Source organism: Puma concolor, chromosome B1 (assembly GCF_028749965.1).
Source record: "Puma concolor isolate L17-30 chromosome B1, mPumCon1.1.hap2, whole genome shotgun sequence".
In the NCBI taxonomy this organism is placed as follows: Eukaryota; Metazoa; Chordata; class Mammalia; order Carnivora; family Felidae; genus Puma; species Puma concolor.
In genome coordinates, this window is record NC_141670.1 from 174,606,967 (window position 1) to 174,630,704 (window position 23,738).

The 23,738-nt window shown below is 35.9% G+C and overlaps 1 protein-coding gene across 1 annotated transcript in view; it reads left to right on the forward strand.

The window, feature by feature from the left end:
• The window catches only part of RFC1 (replication factor C subunit 1), an 89,145-nt gene that overhangs the window by 41,730 nt on the left and 23,677 nt on the right, over window positions 1-23,738 (forward strand). Inside the window, exons 6-11 of the mRNA XM_025921430.2 lie at window positions 12,230-12,462; window positions 13,578-13,655; window positions 17,789-17,866; window positions 19,036-19,123; window positions 19,908-20,191; window positions 23,072-23,179. Coding sequence (XP_025777215.2) covers window positions 12,230-12,462; window positions 13,578-13,655; window positions 17,789-17,866; window positions 19,036-19,123; window positions 19,908-20,191; window positions 23,072-23,179 — 869 coding nt within the window. The remainder of the gene's footprint in view (window positions 1-12,229; window positions 12,463-13,577; window positions 13,656-17,788; window positions 17,867-19,035; window positions 19,124-19,907; window positions 20,192-23,071; window positions 23,180-23,738) is intronic.

Genomic DNA, 23,738 nt, shown 5'->3' on the forward strand with positions numbered 1-23,738 from the left:
AAAGGTGGTGTGATCGAGCTTTCCAGTGACACCCTGGAAACGTCAAAGTTAGTGTGCAGACAGCCGTGGCCTTCAACTGTGGATCAGTTGGCTATCCTTATCTTGTGATTTTAGGTACACAGAAGGGTCAGACAATTTAAGCTCTGATCACAGATTTTCTTTAACACGGGATCATTTATTTCAGGCCAGGTATTTTCAAATGTTATTTTCTGAAGAGATATCCAGCACTTTATCTGAAATTTTAATGAGCATTATCCATGTTTCTGTCATTCTGCTGGTGGCATGTATGTGTGAAAGTAAACATTGTCCCCTTATTTTAGTTGGAAATTTGGGGTGTGATGTACCCATCTAATAGGATGTTCAGTATTTATTACATAGTATTCTGGTTTTTTTTGTTTGTTTGTTTTTTTAGAATTAAAACATGCCTGTTTTGTCTTCTCATGTTTTTTTATTCTTTGAAATTACAGGTTCATGGGAAGAAAATAATCCCTTTTTCTTCCTTTTATAAGATAATGAACTGTTAAAACGAAGTCCATAATAAAATGAGGAATATAATGGGTTTTAAGAAAAGTGCAGCTTCTTGAAATTAATAAACTGGGAAATTTATCACCTTAAAATATTTTTAAAAATTATTCTTTACTTTTTTTAAAGCTAAAACTACAGTTGTTCAGTACCAGGTTATGAATAAATATTCACATTATAAATGTAAATGTTTATATTGCAAGTATAAGATTAACCTAAAATTGTATTGTTTATTTGGGGATTGGAACCTCTTATGGAAAAGGATTATATGACAATGATTTAATTTTAAAAACCTGTTAATAACAAAAGAAACAATTTTTGCTTCATTATTCCTTATTTTATCTTTCATATACCAATTTTTGTTTGGTGTTTTTCTTGCATTTGTGGTGTTTAGGAGCAGAAACTCTTAAATCAGATTGCCTGAGATGACGTTCATTTACCTTCCTTGTGTCTTAGTTTCCTCACTTGGGGGTTGGGGCTAGCAGAGCACTTGAAAAGCATTTAAAACAGGGTTGGGCATATAGTAAATGGTCAATAAGTACTAACTGTTATTCTTACATTTTAACTTTATTTTATCCCTACGTCTGCCTTTAAAGACTATGCTAAAAAATAAAAACATTTTGCTTTTGCTTAAGTGCTTAGGACTTTCTGTTGATTATGTAACTGTGCCTCAGAAATTTAGAAATTGTATCTGACTCACTTAATGTTGTGGATATACACTGTCAGTATGGTAACTACTATTTACTTGTAGCTGTTGAGCACTTGAAATGTGACTGGCCCAAGTGAGAGTGTTGTAAGTATATGTACAGATTTGAAGACTTGGTACAAAAAGAAGTAAATTGTCTCATTAATAATTTTTTAGTATTGATCACATGTTGAAATGATAATTTGGATATATTGAGTTGAATACAGTATATCATTAAATTTAATTTCACTTATTTCTTTTCCACTTTCTTTAAGTGTGGTTATTTGGGTTAAATAAAATATATTACAGTTAATTTCACTTGTTTCTTTTCACTTTTTTAAAATATGGTTATGAGACGTTTAAAACTACATATGTAGCTCACATTTTATTCTGGTTGCACAGGGCTATATAAACAATGAGAAAACATTTAGGAAATAACCTTAATTTAGAAAATAACCTGCTTCATTCAAGTGCTTTTAGTTTATATTATTATACATTTGTTTAGGCTATATTGTTTTACAGATCTTTAGGCTTATCGTCTAGCTCCGTGACATTTTTTTCATCATCATTTTGATTAAATATGTCTTCTGTTGATTTTTAAATTAGTTTGATTACATCAACCTCCCAAATTACAGGAAAAGGAAAAAAATGGCTTATAAATACCTTCATAGCTAACCACTGACTCTAGTAAAATGTTCTTGTAAGTTGGTAAAAACCCAAATACTTGTTGTACTGGGTAAATATATTTACTTTTAGCTGTTTAATGAAGTGAGAGACCTTGAGTTTTGTTTGGCAAAGATGACCTTTTATTATGCAGTTTCATCAGGAGCTGCTGTTTGGCTGAAAATGATGGGGGTTTTTTCCTGTCTTGAAAGTTGTTTATGACTGGTAGTTTTAATTGAGCACATAATTCCAGAGACTGTGCTCTTGAGGTTATAATCATTTGGGAGATGTTAAGTGGGAAAAAATTGGGAATGTAATGTTCTCCAGTTTACCATGTAATATTGGCGACCTGTGACTTGGGAAAATAGTAGCAGAAAATACTGCTCTGTGTGTAATATTCTCTTTTGCTGATTTTTAGAGACATAATAGTTTTGTTTACCAGACAAGTGGGAATAGATTATGTAAGGATAGAGTACCTTTCTTAGACATTTTCAGGGAAACCAAAGCGATTGAGACGGAAAATTTCCTTGAAGTGAGAGGAAACTAAGAACTAAGAACTGTGTGTTACATTTCTTGGATTATACTTGTTCAAAAATTAATTTTGATTTGTGCACTAAGACTCTATAAAGAAACTAAATTTATCATTTTGGTGGATGAGTAAAGTATTTAGATTAATATTATTTTAAATTATCTGAGTAAAACATTAACACATTCTCACTGAAAGAGAAGTAAACAATTCAGATGACAATGTTTCATTCTCTCATCTATCCCTTTTGCCTTATATAGCTATATAAATAAAATATATATACACACACCCACGTGTACATATATACACACTTGTATTTATTTGAGTGGCATTTTATTATAAAATTCTGTAGCTTGCTTTTTCATAACTTAATGTCTTTGGCTCCCTCTTTCCCTCCCTCCCTCCCTTCCTCACTCTCCTTGTCTTCCTCCTTGTCCCTTCCTCATTTTCTGCCTCTTTGTCTCAATACAGAAAGATTCCTGTCTCATCTTTTAAACTTCTACATGGAATTTAATAGTATGCATTTAATTTTTCTCATGCTCTTATTTTGGATATTAGATTATTGATGTGTGTACTTGTTTGTGCTTCATTGTAATGTAATATATTTAATAAATGAGCCATTCACAATGAGGAATATGATCACTTAAAAGAGGGGAGTATTTCTTGAGGTTCATTTTAAGAATGTAGTTTAGCTGCCTATATTATGAAGAGTACATAGGGCTTCCACTTTCTGTTTCTGGGCCCAGTGCTCTTATGAAGGTTCCCACTGCACCCCTACCAGCAGCATTTTTAGTTTCCTTTTGACTTTTATTAATCTTCTGGATAAAAGCACCACTAATAATATATTTTTTTGAACAAATACTGCTGTTCTGTCAGGTCTTTTCCAGTTTTCAGGTTCCAAAAGGGGGACTTAACACTTACCTATATTAGATTTCTTTCTGAAATAAACTCTTACATTTTTACCTTATTAGATTCCAGGCTTTTGTAACCTGATTCAGTCATTTATTTAACAATATTTAACAATATTTAACAATATTAAATCCTCACTAATTTATTCAACAAATATCCTGTATGTACATAATAGTGTGCTGGATAATCTATGAAATAGATAAAAGAATAAAATGTAGTCTTCAAGGGTGTAGAGTTCATTGGGGAGATAAGTCTTTTATATAAAAATTACATAAGGAAAAAATTAACAGCAATAAAAATGTCTCCTGAGGATATTCAGGCATGGGAGAGGTAACTTCTATTTGGGAGGTTTGGGAAACATTTCCTAGAGAGAGAGAAATTCGAGATAAATGTGAAAGGTTTTAGAAGAGTTTAACTTGTAGATTTAGGTATTATGTATACCAGAAAGAGAGAATAATGTGGAAGCTTAGAAATCAATAGTGCTATTTCATACGCATTATTCATTACTTTCATACTTATTATAGAAAGAGAAAATTTAAAAAATTCAACTTAAAAACTTTTACAGATTTATACCAGCTTAATACTGCCTACTGTTGTAGCTCATATTTTCTTGCTTACAGCATCTTTTACATAGGAGTTTCTTACTTTATTTGAAACAAGACTTGTGTCCAGAGTGCAAGGCGGGAAGAATTCTACCAGAATGATAAAATAAATTTTATCTTGTATACTACTATAGATTTTTTTTCAAAACACTTTTGCTGACCTCATGGAATAGCATTATTCATTATATGGCTTATATTTCATAGTCACCTCATTTGATCTTCAAATTTAATAGGAGAGATGACTTTTCAGAAGCAGTTTTCAATCTAAGGTTACACAAAGTTTCACTGTGGAAGAATGCGGTAGTTCTTTGCATGTCCCTCATCTACTTGTTTTTTCATATCCTGTGATTTCATACCTTCTACAAATTTGATAAACATATCTTTGTATTTCTTTCTGAATCATTGGTAAAATTATTCATTTTTTAAAGTTTAGTTTGAGAGAGACAGAGACAATGTGAGTTGGGGAGAGGCAGAGAGAGAGAGAGAGGGAGAGAGAGAATCCCAAGCAGGCTTTGCGCTGCCAGTACAGAACCCTGTGCGGGGCTCAAACCCATGAAACTGTGAGATCAGGACCTGAGCCGAAATGAAGAGTCAGATGCCTAACTGAGTCACCCATGCGCCCCTAAATTTGTTTTGTATTAAGAGACAGGTAAAGAAACCTTTTCCAAAATGACATGATCTGTTATCAGCACCTTGGATATAGCTCTTCTGTTTCTCATGAATTACTTGTAGATCTTAATAACCACTGTTACCTATGTTGTATTTCTTCATCTTGTATAGGGTGCAGGAGAGCTCTCTTCAAAAGGGTTATTTGGCTCAAAATGTTAATACTGTAGATGTTGGAAACCCTGGTTTACCCAATCAGAAGAGAAATTGGTGAATGTTTTGTTGAACTCGAGATATCCCTTGTTTCTAGATTTATTTCATCTGCTAGTCCTGTAACTTAATAGAATAAATAAGCGCTTAGGTCAGCATTGTTTGTTTCTGGGAACTCCATCTTCTTCTGTTGAATATTCCTTTTGTCTTCCTCTTGATACTGTTGCACAGAACTGTCACCAGACCTTTCCTCTTCTACAGTTCTGTGGTTGGAAATGTGCCTTTCTCTTTTTGGCAATTTGGGTTCCATTTCTCATCTTTAATCTTTAGCGATTTCTTCCATTTTATAGATGATTCAAAGGCCATTGATACTGCTTTGGCAATTTTATTTACAGATTCACATTAACTGAAACATCTTTATAAGAGCTGGATGCTTTCTTGCAATCTTTTTTGCCTCCTAGTTCTTCAGTCCTATTTTAATAGTGTGTATTATGAGACTTGAAAAGAATTAAGTGGCATATGGAGCACTGGAGTATCTGGAATGATTATTGAGATTCTGAAATATCTTTGAAAATGAACAGACTGGGGCGCCTGGGTGGCTTAGCCCATTTGGCGGCCGGCCGACTCTTGGTTTCAGCTCAGGCCATGATCTCATGGTTCATGGGTTCAAGCCCCATGTCAGGCTCTGCGCTGATAGCACAGAGCCTGCTTGGGATTCTCTCTCCATGTCTCTCTGCGCCTCCCCTGCTCGTGTTCTCTCTCTCTCTTTCAAATAAACATTAAAAAAAATGAACAGACTGTTTGTTCTTATAACCCATATTTTGCTATCAGGCACTTGTGAAACCATGAGAGACACAGGATTGTATTCCAGAATGCCAAGGAAGTAGTACTATATTAGGAAAATAATAACTAAATACTAATGAAGTAATATACAAGTGGTTTATATTTGGCATTAATACTGAGACAGCATTGTTACCTCCTCCCACATGTGGGGAAGTGGAATATGAATGGAAGTGGGGAATTGTGTTGCCGAGCTGCTCCCTTTACTCTTTATGGCCAATCAGGTTTCCTTGTATTGCATGTTTCATACCTGAAAATTGTAAGAAGTTGTGGGTGTTGTACCTGTGTCCTACTGTCCAAGCCTCCTTCCACCCACTTTTCTTTTTTTGTGAGATCCAGTGGCGATAGAAGGAGAGTAAGTGGTAAAATGTTCCACTTTCTTCTCCTGTGTTCTGTTTTCTTAGTAACTGAAACCAGCTGTGACTTTCCATGGACGGTTTTTGCTGCTCTGGTAGGGACTCGGCACCGTGTGGTGGATGACATCACAGTACAAGCCAGTACATTTTTTCTTGTTTATCATTACTCACCTCACTACACCTCACAAATGATAAAATGGGTTTATTTAAAAAATATAACAAAATCTGAGTCTAAGAGGATTTGTTGGTAATGAATCAAATCATGTGTTCTCTTAATTTCTTGATTAAAGGTGAGCAGTTACAGAGGTTTTATTTAATTATACTGAAGTACAGAATGTCTGATTCACCACATAAATGGTGCAAAGATGGTATGTTTAGTTTCTCTTCCATCCATTTAATTAACAAATATTGAAGACTTGGCATGCTTCTGAACTTTTCTCTACTTCCAAAACCAAAATGACAGTTTGGGTTTTTGACTCAAGGAAAGTGTTGAAAAAGAACTTGGTAGAAAAAGGCTCTAAAAACTCGGATTCCTTTTTCAGTTTTTGGCTAGTTGTTACCAAATAATTTTTAATCTCTATAACCAGATCTGTCTAGCATGATCTCCATTAATTTGGTTTCTGTGTATTCCAGACTGAAGGAAGGAAAATCAGAATCCCCAGGTCTCAGCAGGATAAACTCCATAATTAGATATTTTTCCTTCTTGGCTTATAAATAGGTTTCTGTGTAGACCTGCACATTATTTTCTTTCTCTGATTTGTTACCCTTTCTAAACAAATGAATGTATCTAACTCAGAATGGCAAAGCAATCTTCTCTCCCAGGCAATTCCTCTGCTGTATGTTGGATAATGCTAGTTTACTTGGTGATTGTTACTACTTTTGAGGTTGTGTTGTATATAAATAAAAATAGATGGTGTTTTTATAAGGAGACAGATATCCTGGAGGGAGATTCTGAGTGTTCAATTGCCCGTGATTTTCAACTAGGTCTAAGAAATTGGACTTAGATCTGTTTATCATTATCGTATTATATGTTCCTGGGGAGAAGAGAACACAGTTTGCCTTTGGCTTCTGACAATGCAAGAACAAATTTAGGCTTATTAAAAAATAAGAACAAATGTTAAAAAAGAGAAACAACGATAACTTTATTTGGAATGTTTCATTTGTGCACACTGTGTAGGATTGTAAAATATTTATTTTATATGAGGATGGTCACAGCAACACCTGTTAAAATGACTGTCTTCTGCAAGCAGCTGATGGCATTGTTTTCATCTTTGGCCTCTTTTGCCTTCATTTTCAATAACGTATTGGTGTAGCCTTTGAAATACTAAAGGCTATAGGAGTTTTAAGACAACTAGTTCAGAAGTCCTAGTACAAAGACATAGCACTGCTGCTTTCTGCAGGTTTTCTGCCTTTATCAAGGTAAGATGACAGAATGCTTTCAGATATGCCTATTAGTTTATAGAACACCATATTTTTTTTTTTTTTCTGTATTCTCCTTGATGATCCTCTGTGTTTATAGGAAATACCCCTATGCTTAGGATCATGAGTTTATTTTTTTTTGGTGTTAGCTTTTCCCATAACTGTAAGGAATATTATTGGGAAGTGCATAAATCATGGAGTACTAAGTAAGTGTCAAATCAGGCAAGCCAGTCTTTTTTCTCTTTTCGTGACTGTATTTCACTAGAATTTCTCCTACTTTCCAAGGGGATTGTAGAGCTATTTATTTTGTGGTTAGTACAGAAAAAGGGGCCTTGTATGCAGTTTTAGCTAGTACGATATAAAATACTTGAAATTTTATTCAGAACACTTCTAGCTTTAAAATCGTTTTTTGTTTTTTGTTTTTTTTTTTAGTTTAGAGAGAGAGTGAAGGAGGGGGGCGGCGGGGGGAGAGAGAGAGAGAGGGAGACAGACAGACAGACAGAGACACAGAGAGGGAGAGAGAGAGAGAATCTTAAGCACTCTCAGAGCCCAGCACAGAGCTCTATCCCACAATCTTGGGATTGTGCTCTATCCCACAATCTTGGGATTGTGACCTGAGCCGAAATCAAGAGTCAGATGCTCAACCGACTAAACTACTCAGGAGCCCTCCATATATTTTTTAAAAAATCCATGTGTAATTACATTTTTATTCAGAAATTATGAAAATATTTTAAAAAATGTGTCTGTTTGGGTATAGTACATTCTGGATCTATAGCTTGAAGACATTTGTTTTATTGAAGGCTAAATTCATAGAAGTGGAATTACTGGGTCCAATTAATGGGTATACATTTGTAAGGATTTGGTACATATTGCAAAACTGTCTTCTATAGATTTTAAACAACTTACTACCATTGCTTGTTATGTATGTGAAAGTCCCATTTCCTTACACCCTTGCTAACAGTCTTTTTAATGTGATAATCTTAGAAATTTTTGATCTCACTAAATTTCATGTTAACCTGTTAGCTGTAAATATTTATGAGATTGCTGGAGAAAGGGTTAAACTAGGGATTGCAAGTGTCTACAATACCATTGTTTCCCTTTCTGGGGCTATACCAAATAGCAGTGATTGATCTTGTCTGAAGTGAGTTCTTAAAGACAAATACAACATTTTAGATAGTGAGGAAGTTCTTGAGTAATTAGGGAAGAACTGTAACAGAAGAACAGTGATTGACATGGTCCATTTAATTCTGGGATTTTTTGTTATGCTGCTTATTAGCATGGCTGGGTGTAGTGGAAATGGAATGTTACTGCTTTTGGCATTTTTAAAGTGGGGAAAGGGGGATCTAGTAGAGGACTATCATTTTGCAGAGACAATGTAATTTTGTTCTTTCTTCATTAAGGTAATCCCTCGTGCCCAGAAATACAGCTGTTGAACTTAAAGTGAAAATTTCACCAAGTGAAAATTATAAAATTTAATAAGCTCTCAGATGAGGTTAGAAGTCTTATATACACTTATATATACATATTATAAAAACAATATGTTTTTAATTTTGCACTTACTCTCTAAGGGAGATGTATTGGTTGTCTACACTTTGTAGATTCCAGTGTTGTGGTTATTTTTATTAAATTAAAGCCAGGGTATCAGCAGTGTTGGTCTTGTTTTGAATCTTCTTTTAAGGGCACTTTGCATAATTTGCATAATATTTTTTTGACTGCTAAGTAGAATAGTTTGTTGAATGCCACTGGTTTGGTTATGCTACAGCTTAACTGAGTCTAGGGGTTTAAAATAAACCAGCTATAAATTGTAAAATATTATTATTATTATTTTTAATGTTTATTTTTGAGACAGAGAGAGAGACAGAACTTGAGCCGGGGAGAGGCAGAGAGAGAGAGGGAGACACAGGATCTGAAGTAGGCTCCAGGCTCTGAGCTGTCAGCACAGAGCCCAATGCGGGGCTTGAACTCACGAACCGTGAGATCATCACCTGAGCCGAAGTTGGACACTTAACCAACTGAGCCATCCAGGTGCCCCTAAATTATAAAATATTATTTGGGTTTCTGTAATATAACAATTCATTACGTTGTTATCTTAGAGAAAAAGAAAAGAGTTTCAAATTACATTCTTAGTGGTTATCAGGACTATTATGGGTGATTATCGTGGCTGTTGTACTTTAGTGGAATGGTGATAATGACACCTCTCCTTTGCAAAACCATCTGAATCAGACACCTTTTCCCACATCTGGCAGTGACAGACAAGGTCCTATTGTCAGGTGGGGAGAACAGATATGTGAGTGACTGAACCTGGTCAGCTGGCTGACTCTTGTTAACAATGGTTAAACTGAAATCTAAGTATATAAAGCCTTGGATGTGCTTAGAAAAGTTTACAAATGAAAATTTTAAGCTTGAAGGTAGATTGACTATAGTTGAGGATAAATAAAACAAGTATGCTTTAAGTAAAATCTTTTGCTTGCAGGTTAAAACCTGCTTATCGTGAAAAACGTAGGTTATTGTAAGCAAAATGCAATTTGTTAAGCTATTGTCTCTCTCTGAATGCAGGAATGAACCTTAACACTTTAGTGTAAATATGTCAGTTTAGCAAACTGATCAAGGGTAAGATTGGCCCCCATCTTGATCAAGTGTCCACTCCTGGTCCAGTTGTTGGTGGCGAGGAGTATGGAGCCATTTTATAAATTTATTCATGATTATCCAGGCCCTCGGAGGGTAGTGTGAAATGTAAATTCTTTGGAAATTTGTAGTGAACAATTCATTTGTAGAGAATTTGCTTTAAGTGGTGGGTTACTTTTTTTTTTTTTTTTTTTAATGTCTATATTTTGAGAGAGAGACAGAGTGTGAGCAGGAGAGGGACAGACAGACAACAGAATCTGCGGTAGGTGGCTGTGAGCTGTCAGCACAAAGCCCGATGCCAGGCTGGAACTGTGATCTGATCCAAAGTTGGACGCTTAACTGACTGAGCCACCCAGGCACCTCTGTAGTTTCATTTTAGTATAAATATAATAATTAGAAAGTAGGGCACCTGGATGGCTCAGTTGGTTAACCATCTGACTCTTGATCTCAGCTCAGCTCATGATCATGGTCCAGGTCATGGTCTCATGGTTCCTAAGATTGAGCCCCATGTTGGGCTCTGTGCCAACAGTGCAGAGCCTCTTTGGGATTCTCTCTGTCCCTCTCTGTCTCTGCCCTTCCTCTGTTTGTGGGCATGCGTGTGCTCTGTTTCTCTCTCAAATAATAAACTTTAATTTTTTTTTTTTTTTCCCAACGTTTATTCATTTTTGGGACAGAGAGAGACAGAGCATGAATGGGGGAGGGGCAGAGAGAGAGGGAGACACAGAATCGGAAACAGGCTCCAGGCTCTGAGCCATCAGCCCAGAGCCCGACGCGGGGCTCGAATTCACGGACCGCGAGATCGTGACCTGGATGAAGTCGGACGCTTAACCGACTGCGCCACCCAGGCGCCCCTCAAATAATAAACTTTAAACAATAATTAGAAAGTAAGCCTTTAATCCTTTTTGATTTTTTTTACATATTGTGGGTACGTTCCTCTTTGAGGTGGCAACCACGTAGGAATAGCACAGTGCATGGCAAATGCTCTTGGTTGAATGAGGGAGTACTTGAGAGGAAGTGACTCACCTATATGTGGCCTTGCACATCAGACTTATAAAGTGAACTCTCCCACCCATACAGTGACCTGGTCTTCACAATTGCCTTTTAGATTTTTCTATTGGATTTCTTTTGTTATTGGTAATGGCCAATGAAAAGAGCTTTTTATCTTGTGAATCACTGAACCAAAAAAAAACCCCATGTCTTTTAGGCCTTTCTGAGGTACATTGTTGTATCTAAGCATTTTAGAAAGATTAGAAAGCTTAGAAAGACTTTTAAACTAGATGTTTAATGAGAACTTTTTAAAAGAAAGATAAAACGTAACCAAAAAAAGTATTTAAAGTCTTATATGAATGGCTAGATATTGCTGGACAGTCCACCTTCAGTATAGAGCTAGACTCTGACGACTTCTTATTACCTCTGCAAATAACTCTAGTTCAAGGCATCACCATTTCTTCTGGAACAACCGGAGCTTCCAAAATGGTCTTCCTGCATTTGTTTTTTTCCGCTTGATGGTGTGTTCTCCAAAGGATAAGACTTAAGTTGGATCACTCACTACTCTGCTGAAAATTCTCCAGTGGATTCTCATTCTGAAATAGAACCTAACATTCTTTCCATGATCCCACATGATTTGACCCCTCCCTCTCTCACTGAAACTCTAGTGATGTATCCCTTTCATTATGCTGCAGTCATAGTGACCTTCAAGCTCACTCACTTTAAGCCTTTTGCTCTTGAGTTTTCATTGCCTGAGGTATCTTCATTTCCAGACTCTATTTGAATGTTGCCTATCAAAGAGGCTTTCCCTGATGACCATATCTGAAAGAGCACCCCCCTCATTGCTCTTGAATTGTTTCATCTTGTTTTACTTTTTCTTTATAGCAATTATAATTTGACAGCATATGTTTACTTGTATATCTGTTTCCTCTTCTAGACTCCAAGCTCCATGAAGGCAGGGATTTTGTCTTTTTAATTCACTGTATCACTGTAGGTGTCCTCAGTGCCAGCACATAATGGATACTCTGTAAATATTTGTTGAAAACATGAGTAAATAAATCTATTTGTGTCCTCTGGGGTGGTAACTGGTGGAAATGGTTTAATACATATATGGCAGTGGTAAATGTAAGGATGACTGTTGAATTTAGGAGATAGGAAGAAACAAATCATTAGCCTTCCATAGCTCTAGAGTAGTTTTTATAAAGCTGGTGGAAGTGGTTGCTTTATATAATTAGAATCAATGTTTTATTAAGTAATGTTTGGTTATATTCCATTTAAGATGAAGAAGATGACTTTATGTGTAAGAAGGCAGCCTCTAAATCAAAAGAGAATGGAAGATCTACAAATAGTTACCTTGGAGCATCGAATAAGAAAAAGAATGAAGAAAACACTAAGACCAAGAATAAGCCTTTATCACCAATAAAACTTACCCCCACATCAGTGCTTGATTATTTTGGAACCGGAAGTGTCCAACGATCAGATAAGAAGATGGTAGCAAGCAAAAGAAAAGAGGTGAGTGTTCGGCATTCAAGCAAGAATATTCAGGATTTGTACCCCTTTATTGTTATTAATAAAAGAAATTTGGATGTTGTAAATTGATCAGCATATTTTCTTAATGAAAATAATTTTCCTGTGATTATGGATAAAACATACTGCCATCATTTTAGAGGATAAGGAATTTAGCATATTACACATTTATTTTTTTGTATATGAAAGTGGGAAAAGATCATTTAAATCATAGGAATAAATTGAAATGCTTAGAATTTAAATACTCAGAATGCAAACTTGGGGCATTTGGGTGGCTCAATTGGTTAAGCTTCCAACTCTGGATCTTGGCTCAGGTCATAATCTCATGCTTTGTGAAATTGAGCCCTGCACTGGGCTCTGTGCTCTCAGCACAGAGCCTGCTTGGGATTCTCTCTCTCTGTCTCTCTCTCTGTGCCCCTTCCCTGCTTAGTGTCTCTCTCTCTCTCTCTCTCTCTCTCTCTCTTTCAAGAGTAAGTAAATATTAAAAAAAGAGAGAGAGAGAGAATGCAAACTCACTTTGCCTTTGACTTTCAGCCAGACAAAATTGGACAATAAGTTTGTTCCCAAGTGAGGTCGTAAGTATATAACTTATAAACAGAGCTTACCTGTGTTATACTTTTGATCTTTCTACTTTGGCTGATGTTGGAATCATTTTCTTCTGAACATTTAGGAAACAAATACACATAAATTACAGTGAAGATAGTCTCCTGAGTTAAAGCCTGCCAAATGATGTGTGTTTGTTGATTGCATTAGTGCCTCTGTAGGACAAATGTAACCAGTCACACATACTGGTTTGCCAATGTTCTGGACTATTTCTGAAGCCAAGATGTTAGTCTGCAGGTTTTTGGGGTTACTTCTTTTGAACATTACAGTAGAATTAAGTGAGAACCATCTGTTTGTAGGATATTTGCTCATTAGGAAATTGCATGTGGTCAGGGAGTAGCTATGAACATAATCTTCTGGCTGGTGTGCATTGAGACTATTTTATAACTGATAAATTTATTGCTCATTGGTGTATTTAATTAGCTACAGTCGAGAAAAAGTACTTTATTTCTAACTTAAGGTTTATCTGATCTTGCTTGATTATCTTTGAAATATAGCCTTCACAAAATGTGGATGATTCCAGATTAAATGATGAAGCCATCGCCAAGCAATTGCAATTTGATGAAGATGCAGAGGTATTGACATTTATTTCGGTATCATTAACAGCTTGATGTTGTGCCTTGCTGTTTAGTGTACTCAGGCCAAATGATCAGGATTGTTCTAGTTTAATTTTGAATTGACTCTCATTGTAAGAGTTATGTGTAAAATAAGTTAAAATCTAATATATAAAAATATAAATTTATTTTAAAAAGTTTTTAAAAAGTGTATTTTTATTTTTGAGAGAGAGACAGAGAGAGTGAATAGGGGAAGAGCAGAGAGAGGGAGAGAGAGAATCCCAAGCAGGTTCTACACTGTCAGCCCAGAGCCTGATGGGGGGGCTCCAACTCACAAACTGCGAGATCATGACCTGAGCTGAAACCAAGAGTCAGATGCTTAACCAACTGAGCCATCCAGGCACCCCTAAAATTCTAAATTTATGTAAAAGATAAATGATGAGAGTAGGAGATAATTAAAGATTTATTATTAGATTTCTTTGAGTGGAAGCCTCCTTTAGTATAGTTAAAATAATTTAATTTGGTCATATCTTTTTCCTTTTCACTATGGGCAATTTCATCCACTCTTGTGGCTAAAAGTACTATGTATATGCTGATGACCCCTAAATCTGTTCCAGTTCAGAGGGCTCTCGTGAGCTGTAAACTTTTTATATTCATTCAACAAGTATTTATTGAGCTCGTACTGAGTGCATGGCACAGTTCTAAGTGTTAAGGATACTGCAGTTAAAAAAAAATGTCCTATCATTATAACTGCTGTGAAGAAAAGTAAAAGGATAGATAGTTTTGGGGTGATCAGTGGGATTATGAGTGTTCTATTTAAATAGAGGGGTTAGGAAGGCCCCTGTGAGGAAGTGACATTGGGGAACAAAATGAAGTGATAATGGTGAGGCATGGGACTGACTACCTGGAGGAAGATTTCTAAACAGAGAAAAGCAAGTAGTTTTCTTGAGGTGGAAACATTTGAGTTTGATGCATTTGGAAATCCTGTAAGTCATGACAAGTCTTTGGAACCTACCAAAAGAAATGGTAAGGATTTTGGATTTTAGTCTCTGTGAGATTAGAAGCCATTGGAGTGTTGAATACAGAAGTGACATGATTTGATGGATCTTAAAAGAAAATTATTTTGGCTGCTGGGAGGCTAATAAACCATGGTGGAGCAAAAACAAAAGATTAGTTTGGAGACTCTTATGGTTGAGTAGGTGAGAGAAGTTGGCTTGTACCAGGGGTAGTGAGAAGTGGTCATGAAATCTTTATGTGCTTTGAAGGTGCAACCTTTCAGTTGTTGCCGACAGATTGTGTGTAAGGTGTGGGGGAAAGAGAAGATGCAAAGAGGATTCCCAGTTTTTTGGCTTGAGTAACTGGATGAATGGTGATATTATTTATTAAGATGAACACTGGTACAAAGAAATAAAGAATTTTGTTTTGGACATGTTAAATTTGAGATGCCTAATAGGCTTCCACATGGAAATGCAGAGTAGGCGTTTGGATAGAAGAATCTGGAGCTCAGGGGAAAGGTCTAAACTGAAGATGTATATTTGGATCATTAGCATTTGAATGGTGTTTGAAACCAGTGTAACCAGATAAGATCATGGGTAGAGAATGTAAACAGAAAAGAAGTCTCAGGTTTGAACACTAGGGTACTGTTAAAATTTAGAGGTCAGGAAGAGAAGGAGGATGATCTAACAAAGGGGATTTAAGAAAGTGGCTAGTGAAGTAGGAAAATCAAGAAAGTTTGTTATTTTCTGGAAGCCAAACAAAGAAAATATTTCAAAGAAGAGTGTTCATCTCTATCAAAGGCTCCAGACCTTGATACCTGATGCCTGAACCCCCTTCCTGTTTATTAGCTTACGTGTCATTTTATTATACTCTCTTAACTATATTAGAAACCCCTCCTATATACTGTGTTGCACCCCATTGTAGCTACTAATAACATTTATTATAATTGTTATTTATGTGTTTTCTTATCATAGGCTTTAAGTCCATACACCAGGGCTGTTTAGTTTCATTTTGCTTTTGTGACATCAGTGTTCATTTTAGTGCTTGGCATAGAAAAAGCTCTTGTTAAATATTGTTGTGAGAGAACAGTATTTCAGTTTTCTGAAATATGTCTGATCACATTTCATTAATTTGGCAGTTACACAGAGTGTGTGTTTTCAAAATCTTTTCCATCTTATTTGATTACATTGAATTACATAGACTGTAAGCAGATAATCCTGATGACTGAAGGTAGCACAAATGGTTTCATTAAAACGGTGAAGTAATTTTTAGGTATATGGCTTCTTGTCTCAAATACTGGAGACCTACCCCATCCTTTCCAAACTGGCTTTGGTACTTTGTATCACAGTGCCCCTGTTTTCCCATTGCTGTCACATTCTTTTAGAACCTTACTTGGGTAATTTACTCGTCTGTGTGTGAGCTGGGGAGGGGCAGAGGGAGAAGGAGAGAGAATCTTAAGCAGGCTCCACTCCTAGCATGGAGCCTGACACGGGGCTCCACGTGGGGTTCTGTCTCACCACTGTGGGATCATGCCCTTAGCTGAAATCGAGAGTCAGATGCTTAAATGACTGAGTCACCCAGTGCCCCCCCCGCTGATGAATTTCTAATGGGAGTATTTTCATTTCTTCTGTTCTGGCTTCTCAAATCCTCTTTACTAGAAGCATACTATAGAGTGTGAAATTTGGGGAAAATGGTAGAGTTCAACCAGAAATCCCTGCAACTGGAGGTTTAGAATTTGAAGCACTTTTCTATGATGAAGATTTTTCATATTGTTTTTAGTAATTAAATGCTTAGTTCAGTTATAGTAAGTAAATATTTGGTAACAGAACATATTGATGTGCATCTGTCTGGCTTGCTTACAGTTCTGTGTAGCTTGAATTAGTTCATTTTATAAACAAAAGGCTTGGTTACTGTGTTCTCATCAGGCTTCTGCCAATTTCAAAGCCTTTTCTTTTGGATTGAGTAGATTTGGAGGTTCCATCCTTTGAATGATACAAGGAGGCTTTTGTTTGATATTACATTAAACTATTTTATTGTTAAACTGGGGCGTAAAACCAGTTAGTTTATAAATGAGAAATATAGGGGCACCTGGATGGCTCAAGTCAGTTAAGTGTCCAACTCTTGATTTTGGCTTAGGTCATGGTCTCGTGGTCATGGGATCGGGCTCCATGCTGGGTGTGGAGCCTGCTTGGAATTCTCTCTCCCCCTCTCCTCTGCCCCTCCTCTACTCACACTGTCTCTCAAAAAACAAAAATAAATAAAAATAAAAAATTATAAATGAGAAATGTATTCCACTGCGACACATTCTTTTCTGGAAGAGTTCCATTTTTCTGCAAATGAAAATACTGGAAATAACAACAAGGCAAGTAGAGTATCTTTATTCTACATGCTATCTATTACTTTAGCATGTTAGGATGATGAAATAAATTTTCAAAAGTCAGAAGAGATACATCTGAATTAGTAATTGAAAATTGAAGTTTGATGATTATAAGTGATAGTTACACTTGTATGTAATAGTATTGTATACAAAGAAAATATATAATTTTCTTTATTTTTTAGATTCACTTTTTTGTTTGTGCCCTCCAGTCTATTGTTTCTCTGTATGGATGAGATTGTTTTCAGAGCTGTTAGTAGAATTCAGAATAAATAAAAATAAGAGACCTGCGGGTGTCTGAGTGTCTCATTTGATTAAGCGTCCGACTCTTTCGGTTCAGGTCATGATCGAATAGTTCATGAGTTCCAGCCCCGTGTTGGGCTCCATGCTGTCATTGCGGAGCCTGCTTGGGATTCTGTCTCTCTCCCTCTCTCTCTGGCCCTGTTCCGCTTTTACTCTCTCTCTCTCTCTCTCTCAAAATAAATAAAAAAAAAATGGAATAAGAGATCTGTGTTATATTTAAAAAAACCATAGACTTTCAACTTTGTAAGTGAGACTTTAAAAATATGCTCAATTTGTCTATTTTACCTGCAAAACTAGAAATAAGTATTCTGAAATCTAATTTGGCTTAACGAAACAAATCTGTGATACTGAATATTAAGTGGAAAAAATATTGTAATTTCTGGAAAGTGTTTTTTCCACTTTGAAGTATCATGTATGAAACATTTAAAAACTTTCATTTACAGAAAGAAAAAGCAACTCATTGTGTTGACACTTTTTACAGCTGGAGCGACAGCTGCACGAAGATGAAGAGTTTGCCAGAACGTTAGCCATGCTGGATGAAGAACCAAAGACCAAAAAGGTGGTGTGTGAGCCAGCTTTTGTTTGCACTCTGAATATACACTGTAGATCAGTGGTCCCTTTCATACCTGTGTATTCGAGGCTCTGGACATACAACCAACCATGAGTAACTTCTAGAAAGAAGCTAAATTATTTTAATTTATAAGAATATTTTGAGGAAGCTCATTGAGAAACATATTCTTGCTCAAGGAAGGTTGATTGAGTCAAAGCCAACCAGAACCGTTCTTCACAAAATAATGAATTACAACTTTTACTTACAGTCTCTCTCACAGATGGATTCTTATGTACTTGTACAGAGAATAGCACTTACAGATGTTGCTAAGGAACTTAAGTTTAATAACTCAAATGTTAACTTTTGGGAGCACAATTTTACTATTTCTAATTAGCTAATTTTAAGATCTGTATTAGTCCTAGTCTCAGATAATAATGAGTATATTTTTGGGAATATTTAAAAGCATCAGTGTTTTTTTTTTTAAGCACTTTCTCTCCAAAAAATTAGCCTTGTTTCCATTGAATCATTCTGTTAATATTGTCAGTATCAATGTTTGACTATTTTAAAAGATTTTAACAGCAGGCAGGTATAAGATAATAAGGAATGGAGGGGAGTTTGTCATTTAAAAAACCTTACTCCACCTTAAAGGCATTCAAATTATAATTATTAAAAAAAATATTGCGTTATGTATCCTAGTTTGTGACCTCTTTGTAGAATGGAATTTTGGGGGAGCAGTGGAGAGAGTGGATTTTATTTTTTCTTTTGGGAAAGCGCTGTCTTCTTTTGAGCTCTGGATTGTTTCTTTAATTTAGTCTTTTGGGTTTAGATTTTAGTTTTTAGTTACCTAACACAAACAAATTGAGAATTGAGGTAAAAGAAGCAGAAGCAAGTCTTCGATTCTTACAAGTTGGGATCAACTGTGATAATTTTTTTATAGATACATTTTTTATAACCTTTCATCAGTTTCCTCATGTGTAAAATTAAACATAAAAAAATGCATCATTTTTCCTAGAGATTTTGGGGATGAAGGAATGGAAATTTATTGTATTATCTTCTTGGAAGTTGGCCCTTAATCCTACAATCAAAACTTAAAATTAACTTTGGTCAATTTTAATAACATATTTTGTGGTAGTAGTTTTCCTGTTACTTGTCACATTTGACACTTTAAATTTTCTTAGGCTCGAAAGGACCCAGAAGAAAGAGAAACATTGTCATCTGTCCAAGCCAATTTAAGTAAAGCAGAAAAACATAAATCTCCTCATAAAGGTAATATTAGCAGGAAAAAGTGGGCTGGAACATTTATCTTTACAGAAGAAAATTCATGATAATCTGTTTAAACGTTCTATTCAATAATTGCCTTGTATTGTTAGGTAGACATTATTTCATAGGACTATTGAAACATGTTCTTCTTAGATACTTTAAAGCTATTTGGATATTAGCTGGTATTAAATGTCTATTCTATGATTGTTGTAAAAGATGTATTTCAGTTCTTAGTTTCACATTAATGTTAATTTCCAAGTGACGTGCAACATGTGGACTTCAGTATCTGATGGCAAAGAACTAGATGTTTCAAGTTGATAATCTGTCTGCTAGTATAGATGGTCTTAATCCTATAAGTAAATTCATTCATATAGTGCCTTTTAGTCTTGAAATCACAGGATTTGGGGCTTTCAGACTATGTTACAAACACAGAATTTTCATGTGACATTTCTACTCTGAAATTCTGTGTAAATTTCAGATCATTGAAGTTTATCTGTGGAATAAAGGGCATGTCCTTCGATGTAGTTTAACCATATCATTTGAAGTAGAGTCATTTATATTTAAAAGGACAGACAGATCCTTTAATTTGAATTGTTTATATAAAAATGTACAAATGTTAAACTTTTAAAAATAAATACTTTGTATAAAGAACTAAATTCTTAATGTAAATGTTATGAAATCACCATATGACATTGTGTGCTAATATTATTGAGTTGAAAAATGAAAAAAAATCCTGATTTGGGTGTCATTTTCCCAAAAACAAAAGTCATAATCTTTGCTTTCTTTCTAGCAAAAACAGAACAATTTTCAGATGACAGAAAGAACTGTAGTCCTAAGAAGCAAAGTAAATGTGAAAGTTTGAAAGGATCTCAGCAACATTTGAAGTCCTCACCTCACAAAATAGGGGAAACTTCTCCAAAAGCCAGTTCCAAGTTGGCCCTTTTGAAAAAAAAAGGAGAGAGTTCTTGTAAAGAAACAGAGCCTATGGCTTCAAAAAGAAAAGAAAATGCCATTGAATTGAAAGGACAGACAAAAACTCCTAAGAAATCCAAAAGTTCTCCAGCTAAAAAAGAGGTAGAAATTTTCTAAAAGTATATCATTTGGGGGCTATGTGTTGGTCTGGGTTCGACTGTTTTCAAGTCTTATTTTTAGCTTTTTAAGTCGTTTAATATGTTTAAGATATCTTACTTAGATGCTATTGCAGAATATAGCTTATTAATACAGCTAAATTAGCCAATATTGAGTGTTAAAGTGTATTAGATATTACACTAATACATATGGTATCTCAGGTAATCTTCACAACAACCCTAATTACTTTTATTATTCAGTTTTTTTTTTTTTCAACATTTATTTATTTTTCGGACAGAGAGAGACAGAGCATGAACGGGGGAGGGGCAGAGAGAGAGGGAGACACAGAATCGGAAACAGGCTCCAGGCTCTGAGCCATCAGCCCAGAGCCTGACGTGGGGCTCGAACTCACGGACCGCGAGATCGTGACCTGGCTGAAGTCGGACGCTCAACCGACTGCGCCACCCAGGCGCCCCTTATTATTCAGTTTTTAATGATGAGGAAACAGGCTGATGAAAGAATTAAGTAACTTTTCCAAGATCATTCAACTAGTAAGCAGCAGAGCCAGCTTTAAACTCAGGTCCTCTGAGGCAAAACAAAAACAAAAACAAAAACAGTATAACAACATAGTGGCTCTCAGAATGGACTCTGGAGCCATTTTCAGATCATACAGCTCTGCCATTGAGCAGATGTGTCACCTTGGTCTGGTTATTTCCTCTCTCTCTTCTTTCTTTCCTCATTTGTAAAATAGGGATAATAATAGTACCTGACTTAATATATAAAACCACTTGGAACCGTGCTTAGTACATAAGTGCTGTTTTTGCTATTATTATTAAAATAATTGGGATTTGCCCTGAGTGTACTCCTTTTTGCTCTTGTATAACAGTGTTGAGATAGTGAATTCATTTGCAAAGGCAAAAAAACAATGAAATAATGCAAAATGGTTTTCAAAAATTGTCTTTTTTTTTTTTTTTTTTTTTAAATTTTTTTTTTTCAACGTTTTTATTTATTTTTTTTGGGACAGAGAGAGACAGAGCATGAACGGGGGAGGGGCAGAGAGAGAGGGAGACACAGAATCGGAAACAGGCTCCAGGCTCCGAGCCACCAGCCCAGAGCCCGACGCGGGGCTCGAACTCACGGACCGCGAGATCGTGACCTGGCTGAAGTCGGACGCTTAACCGACTGCGCCACCCAGGCGCCCCTGTCTTTTGTTTTCATATATATTTGAGAATTGAATGGTTTCTTAGAATCTGTAATTTGGAACCACCTTAGATTCATAATGAGAAACCACTATTCCTTCAAGCCTCTTAGGTACTTAGAATTAAAAGCAGAATATTGTATATTTTAACTGCTCATCACCATTATTTTTTAGTGTAGAACAGTGAAATGGTGATTTCTAGATGCTTTTGTTTGTGGTCAGTGCTTGTAAATATGCTTAAGGGAGCAATTAACATTTTGGTCTCTGATTTTTCTTTACTAAACTTAAATACTTATCTGGTGGATGAATGTTTTTCTTCAGGCATACTAAACATGTTCATTTTATAGAGATTGGTCTATTTTTATTAAAGGAGAAGAAATCTTTGGTATTGCTACTCTTCACCTTACTTTTCAAAGTTGGAATAGCATGACTCAGAAATTTTATGTTAGCAGCTTTGGGAATATCAGAGAGTTTAATAAATTCAGTCTACCTTGGTCAGATAATTTCAACTTCATAAATGACTGCTTCACAGTTACTTTATAAAGTTGTGTATAATTCAGAATTGCGTTTTTCGTAGAATTAATGTTATAAATGAATAATTTTCCCATTTTGGTATGCATTGGACTCTCCTGTGAAGCTTGTTAAAAATATGGTTTGGTGGTCTGGGCAAGTGTATTTTAATAAGCTCCTAAGATGGATATAAATGCACACCAGTTTTTAAGAACCGCTGTTAAAAAGTAGGGTTAGAGTCTAGGACCAGCCTCTAATGGCTTACTTAACTTACAACCAAAGCAACTTATTTTATTGATTAAAATCATTTATTTGCATAGAAATATTTGGTCTATTCTCAAAGGGATTTGAGATGTCTTTTAGTTAAAAAAATGTAAAATAGGAAGTGGAAAAAGCATGAAACCATTTTTGAAGTGGTTCTCAAGTCAGAATTATCTAGGATGTTTTCCCCCCAAATACACATGCCCCAGTCATACCCCAAGCCAAACTTGGAGTATATCTAGGGATATATAGTTTGAAAAGTTTCCCTAGGATTTTATGAGATAGACCTACAGTAAGATCTCCTGAGAGAACAGAATGGGAGAGATTAAACCTGGAAGGGAGAGTGGAGGTGTATAGAATGTGTCAAATTTTTGGAGTAAAGCTTGCCTGTTGTTTGAACCAGCTGGGTATTATGAGGCCGTCAATGCTCAGCCTGTAGTGCTCATAAACTCAGAGGTATAGGACCATTTAGGCTGTTTTAGGGGTGTGCAAAGCTACAGGATAAACATGGGATATCTTCTTGTGTGATGAAGTGTACTTGGGGAAAAATTAGTTTTTATATTAAAATATGCATGGCTATATGATGGAAAAGAACTCGAAACTCGTGAATTTTTGAAATAAAGTCCATCTTTTTTTGTTTCTTTGCTTGGGGCTAGCAACTTGGCTTGTGTACCTAATCTGCACTCGTGGTATGTTCCTCTAGAGCATCAAAAGGTTTAAGAAGAGCTGATGCAGGGATGCTTATAAGCCAGGCGTGTCTAAGTGGGGAGTACCTGTGTAGCCAAAAATGTTCATCTCGGGACCAAACACAGAAGTGACTTAATGTGTACTTATTGATACATATGTTTGTGGATACATACTTATTTCATCTGAATGTTGCATGACTTTATTCAGTTTTTTTCCCCTCCTTCCTGAAGTCTATAAGTCCTGAAGATTCTGAAAAGAGACGCACTAATTATCAAGCTTATCGAAGCTACTTAAATCGAGAAGGTCCCAAAGCTTTGGGCTCCAAAGAAATACCAAAGGTGAGTTCTGAGAGGGCATGCCTTTCCGTCAGGGCCTCTGGCCCATGGGTCCATGCACGTATTCAGTATTTTTACAGCAGCAGAAAACTGATAATTAAAAATTAACAGAGGAGCGCCTGGCTGGCTCAGCTGGTAGACCGTGTGACTCTTGGTCTCAGGGTTGTGGAGCTTGAGCCCCACATTACATGTAGAGATTACTTAAAAAATATCTTAAAAAAAAAATTAACAGAAAAGCCTTAGTCACCATCATTGTGAATTAGGTATATTTATTCACATTATGAACTACTGCTTGATACTACTTAGAAAAGTTTTCCTTTAAGTAACCCATAAACCTACAGGGGCTGAGTTTTGAGGAATATGGTACTCACAAGACTAATGTTTTTCACTGATAATATGGAGCCACCAGAAAGGGAGTGAGGGAACCTATACCAGAAAGAGAAGGATAATCAAATGTAGTGTGAGATTTCTGAGAAGGTAGAACGGGAGGGGATTCAGATCACAAATGGGGATTAATAGTTCCACTAATAAAGAAGAGGAGAGGGTAAACTTTCAGGGGCTG